The sequence below is a fragment of the Triticum aestivum genome, chromosome 4A (genome assembly GCF_018294505.1).
Source record: "Triticum aestivum cultivar Chinese Spring chromosome 4A, IWGSC CS RefSeq v2.1, whole genome shotgun sequence".
NCBI classification, from domain to species: Eukaryota; Viridiplantae; Streptophyta; class Magnoliopsida; order Poales; family Poaceae; genus Triticum; species Triticum aestivum.
In genome coordinates, this window is record NC_057803.1 from 720,186,729 (window position 1) to 720,192,817 (window position 6,089).

General features: G+C 43.6%; 1 protein-coding gene across 2 annotated transcripts; it reads left to right on the forward strand.

Moving 5' to 3' along the window:
* Positions 1-546: 546 nt before the first annotated feature.
* Positions 547-4,665, forward strand: LOC123088340 (probable LRR receptor-like serine/threonine-protein kinase At3g47570). 2 transcript variants are annotated; one of them, XM_044510533.1, is made up of 3 exons: positions 547-3,898; positions 4,005-4,112; positions 4,267-4,493. In XM_044510533.1, the coding sequence occupies exons 1-3, from the start codon at positions 592-594 to the stop codon at positions 4,293-4,295; spliced, it is 3,444 nt and encodes a 1,147-aa protein (XP_044366468.1). In that variant the 5' UTR covers positions 547-591; the 3' UTR covers positions 4,296-4,493. The 2 variants fall into 2 exon arrangements, with proteins under 2 accessions (XP_044366468.1, XP_044366467.1); XM_044510532.1 differs by having other exon boundaries at positions 4,005-4,665.
* The last annotated feature ends 1,424 nt before the right edge of the window (positions 4,666-6,089 follow it).

Here is a 6,089-nt window from a genome sequence, read left to right on the forward strand (position 1 = left end):
TTTGGCTGAAGGTGGGACGCCCATTATAGTCCTACCTGCAGCCTGACATGGCACCATAGCAGCCAGCTCACTCACCAGTCATGAGCAGACTTGTTAGTTGTTACAATCAACACTACATTGTACAGCTCCAAGTGGTACGTCTTAATCGAAGAAAAAACGGTCCAAGTTGTAGTGTACAGCGATGGGCACTCAAGTCTTCTCTTCTCCCAGCATCGATTTTCCATGTTTTTTCCACAAGCATTTTCTCCATGATGGAGACGAGCAAGCTGCTGCTGGACAGACGTATAAAGTTCACTGATGGGAACTGGCAGCACCACTTGAACATCTATCAGCTTCTGCCGTGGGAAATGCAAAACAGCATCTCCTGTGGATATTTTTGTACTATCACTGATTTGATACACTAAACTAGCATCCAGTATTCCAGTGCCGTGCGGAGACCGTCAAGTGAGTTAGGCAGCTAGCACAGATAAGAAGACAGCGACTGCTTAACAAACAGAGGAATGTGAATGCAGAAAACCCCTATAAATATCCAGGCACTCTTAACTCTATAGCACAGATCAAGATAAACAGCTAAGACACGCAACTAGATCCATGGCTGCAGCACCCTCATCTGTCCGCATTTCCATCATCCTACTTCTCCTCCTACTCTCAGTCATCTCCACGTCTTCTTCTTCTTATTATTATTCAGTTCCGGCTAATGGCAGCGACACGGACCTCGCCGCGCTGCTGGCTTTCAAAGCCCAGCTTGCCGACCCTCTCGGTGTATTGGCAGGCAACTGGACTGCCGGCACATCTTTCTGTCACTGGATCGGTGTCTCGTGCAGCCGCCGGCGGCAGCGCATCACTGCTCTAGCCTTCTCGGACACACCCCTCTTTGGATCTTTGGTTCCTCACCTCGGTAACCTCTCTTTCCTCTCTGTTCTTGATATTACCTATGCAAACCTCACCGGTTCCATCCCTCATGAGCTCGGCAGGCTACGTCGGCTTTGGTATCTTCGTCTTGTAGGAAATAGCCTATCAAATGCCATTCCTACATCCCTAGGGAATCTCAGAGGGCTCGAGTCAATCAATCTAAGTTATAACCAACTCACCGGCCAAATCCCTCCCGAGTTGTTAATTCGTATGCCGAAACTTGAGACGATTTTTCTGGCTGGGAACAAATTAAGTGGCCAAATACCATCCAATCTATTTGATAACACACCTTCATTGAGAGTCATCAACTTTGACACCAATAGGCTCTCGGGCCAAATTTCCCCTGAGTTGTTATTTCGTCTGCGTAAACTTGAGATGTTTTCCCTATCTGAAAATGACTTGAGTGGCCAAATACCACCGCACCTATTCAGTTACACGCCTTCCTTGAGGAAAATCTACTTTAACAACAACATGATCTCTGGCCAGATCCCACCTAAGTTGTTAAGTTGTCTAGGGAAACTTGAGGTAATTGCTATGTATCAAAATGAACTGAGTGGCCAAATACCACCCAATTTGTTCAATAGCACGCCTGCTCTGAGCTACATTTACTTCCACAATAACAAACTCTCGGGCCAGATCCCTCCTGATATGCTACTACCTCTTCATAACCTTAGATATATTACTCTGTCTGAAAATGAGCTGAGTGGTCAAATACCTCCTTATTTGTTCAATAACACACCGTCCTTGGAGTACATTGAATTTGGAAACAACAGCCTATCAGGTCCCATTCCACAAACCATATACAACAAGTCCATGTTGCAATACATTTCATTCGGGAACAACAACCATATTGGAACGATTCCAAACAATCATAGTTTTAGCCTCCCAATGTTGCAAACTCTTAACCTCGGTCCAAACAAATTTACCGGTAGGATTTCATTGGGGATTGCATCATGTCAATATCTCGAAGAACTATTTTTGAATGACAATTCTTTTTTGGATGTTGTTCCCTTATGGTTAGGTAGATTGCAACACCTCAAATATCTTTCGTTGGGTGGAAATAACCTTGTAGGCTTGATCCCAGCTGCTATCGGCAATCTCACTAGTCTTATTGCGCTGGACCTATCTCACTGCAACCTCAAAGGAAACATTCCACTAGAATTAGGGCTAATGCAAAAGCTTTCCTATCTTCATCTTGGATCAAATGAACTTACTGGTACAATTCAACCTTCCCTCGGTAATTTATCCAAGTTGAATTTCCTCTATTTGGATAAGAATAAATTATCCGGCTTAGTACCACCAAAACTTGGCAACATAGCAACATTGGAAAGGTTTATTCTACAAAGGAACTATCTAGAGGGAAATGTGGAGTTCTTATCTGGTTTATCTAATAGCAGAAGCCTCCAACTGATTGATGTATCGAGTAATTCTTTCACGGGTGCCCTCTCTGACTATGTAGGAAACCTCACTTCACAGTTAATCACATTCGTTGTATCTGATAACAAGTTGGTAGGTGGAGTTCCAACAACAATTTCAAACATAAGTAGCATAGAATGGATAGATCTTTCTAATAACCAAATCATCGAACCAATTCCAGAATCTATCACTATGTTACAAAATCTTGTGTTGCTTGATCTCTCTAGCAATAACATTTTGAGTGCTATACCAATAGAAATGGGCAAGCTTGGGAGTCTACAACGGTTGTTTCTCGAAAGAAACAAATTATTTGGAGCTATACCAAGTAGCTTCAGTAATCTCAGTAGTTTAGAGAAAATCGATTTGTCCAATAACCAGTTATGTTCAATGGTACCTGAAAGCCTATTCAGCCTTGATAAGCTTGTCGAACTCAACCTTTCTTTCAATTCTTTTGTCGGTGCACTACCGCTGGATGTTTCTCGACTAATACAAACATATCAAATGGACCTTTCTTCTAACTTCTTCCTAGGAAGCATCCCACAGTCAATTGGACAACTTAAGATGCTAGCCTATTTAAATCTATCACACAACTCATTCGGAGGCCCAATAGAAAACCCACTTCAAAAGCTAACTAACTTAGTATCATTGGACCTATCCTTCAATAACCTCTCTGGTACCATTCCTATGTTCCTTGCAAACTTTACCAACTTGACTACATTGAATCTTTCATTCAATAGACTAGAAGGACAAATACCAGAGGGTGGTGTTTTCTCAAACCTCCTATTGCAATCTTTGACTGGGAATGCTGGGCTATGTGGCGCTCCACGCCTAGGATTTTTGCCATGTGTTGACGAATCTCATTCAACTAACAAACTATCGCTAGAATTTCTACTTCCCATAGCCATGGTTGTTTTTGGCTGTATTGCTACCTGCTTATACCTATGGATCAACAAAAAACACAAGAACAAGAGAGGGGTCAAAATGTATGTTGATCCAACTGATGGAATAGGCCATCAGATCGTCTCGTACCGTGAGATCACTCAGGCCACAAATAATTTCAACGAAGATAACATGTTGGGGTCCGGAAGTTTTGGAAAAGTATTCAAGGGGCAATTGAGTGGTTTGGTAGTCGCGATAAAAGTTCTTGACATGCAACTGGACCAGGCCATGAGAAGCTTTGACGTTGAGTGTAGTGTGCTTCGCATGGCACGACACCGCAATCTAATACGAATACTCAACACGTGTTCCAACCTAGACTTTAGAGCACTTGTATTTCAATACATGCCAAATGGCAGTTTAGAGATGCTATTGCACCGGTCTCAGAGTACAGTGCACTTGGGTTTCCTCGAGAGGCTCAATATCATGCTCGACGTGTCGATGGCAGTAGAGTATCTGCATCATCAGCATTACGAAGTGATTTTGCACTGTGACTTGAAGCCGAGCAACGTGTTGTTTGACGCGGACATGACCGCACATGTGTCAGACTTCGGCATTGCAAGGTTGCTTCTAGGTGATGACAACTCCATAATTTCTACAAGCATGCCTGGAACAGTGGGCTACATGGCACCAGGTACTCAACTAGGACCTAAGAAATGACAGACAAGTTCGACATATATATGCATATATATACTAATATATATATATATATATTTTTTTGTTTTTTGTTTCTTGTGTAGAGTACGGATCTCTTGGAAAAGCATCACGGAAGAGCGATGTGTTCAGCTACGGGATCATGCTCCTAGAAGTCTTCACTAGAAGAAGACCCACTGATGCTATGTTTGGAGGTGAATTAACCCTTAGGCAGTGGGTTCACCATGCATTTCCCACAGAGCTTATGGGTGTTGTGGATGACCAGATACTACAAGGCTGCTTTTCTAGCTACGACTTGGCCAATGGATTTCTTGTGCCAGTATTTGAGCTAGGTTTGCTCTGTTGCAGTGACTCGCCTGACGAGAGAACAACGATAAGCAACGTGGTTGTGAGGTTGAAGAAGATCAAAGCAGAGTACACCAAAAAGGCAGCAACGACATCACGTGGTGTGGCACAACAATTGATCTCCCATGCTCCTCCCTCTCGCTCAGTGCTCATCGAGGACAATGAGAGGCCATCAACGACTAGCTAGCTCCATCCAGCATATGTGTACTTTCAATAAGTTTAATTTCAAAAATGGTAGAATAAATCCCATAGTAGTTAGTAAAGTAAACCAAGAGCCCATTACATACAGCAAACCAGGTGCTAGAAGGGAACCTTATGTTACCTTTCAACGGGAGCTGGAAGGGATCCTTTTTTATGTAACCATGTAAAGATAAATGTACGATACAACACAATAAAAGGTCATATGCAACTGTTTACTGCCTAGAACATATCTAAAAAATATGGAGCTCTTTAATGCCCAGGACCTTGATGCAGAAAACAAAGTGATTACAAAACTACAAGAAAAAGCAATAGATAATCAGATGGACTCTTTTGTACAAACTTTCAGAATTGGGTAATTTATGAGAAATCGCCATTTGGATGTTCAAAAGGGAAGCACATGAATGGAAGACCAAAGCAAACCTGCTACATCACCCAGAATTAACATTCAAAACCAGAGATGTGTAGCACACTGAAGGGGACAGTACCAAGCAGTAGGTTTTTTTTTTCTCATTACAGTTTTTTTGGGCACAGACCAAAATGGCCGGTACAATTGATATGGCAATGACAAGAGAAAGAAATCGAGTTACCTGGCTATCACCGACCAAACTCTCCTAACCATGATAATAACTCATATGGTGTATTTCTACCGTATATATTCATGCTACTTGTACTAATCACAGCTTGTGCTCATGGAACTTGTACTTGTCTCATCACAAACACTGCATGCTGCCGTCTGTTTGATCCCAGGAAGTTCATGTTCGTACATATTAGGAAGCCCATCATCGACAACAGCTAGCTATTCCATGTTGCTATTTGCTACCTTCGACATCTTGAGGCTTCAGTTTGTGACCCAACCGTAATTTAGAAACTGGTGTTTCTGGTGATCCCTGGATACAATTGAGATGTTGACCTAAGACTGCTGTCAATCCTACAGTACTGAGATTCTTGCACTATTTTAGAACCAACCTAGCTATTTTCCATCAATATAGACTGTCCAATTAATCCAAGGAAGGACATGTAAAGTAGAGGCTGTTATTTTTATACAGTTCAAACATTATATTGACCATTCTCGAGTGTCATTATCTTGCAAAAGCCGTTGAAACAGATAACTTTCCATCTCAGAAAAGCAACAACCAATTAAGTCACTACCAGAATAAACCCCTATGCCTACGGCCCAGGCCGTAGGCATAGCCCTGATTCCCGTCGGGATAGGCCTATGCCGACGGCCCCCGTAGGCATAGGGCCGTCGGCATAATATACGTCGGCGTATCTCGGGATGCCGTCGGCATAGAAAAGCCGTCGGCATAGATAATTTGCCGACGGTGTCCGTACATCTATGCCGACGGCCGGGGCCGTCGGCAACATTCCACGCTAACGGAGGCCGCCGTCAAGTGCCGCCCATAAAGGAGACGCCATGTGGCAGGGCTATGCCTACGGCCTAGCCGTCGGCATTGATTTGAAACTATGCCTACGGCTAGGCCGTAGGCATAACCCTGCCACGTGGCGGCGTCTGCTAGCTCCGTGGGCACGGCTATGCCTACGGCGTAGCCGTCGGCATAGATTTGAAACTATGCCTACGGCTAGGCCGTAGGCATAGCCATGCCACGTGGCGGCGTCTACTAGCT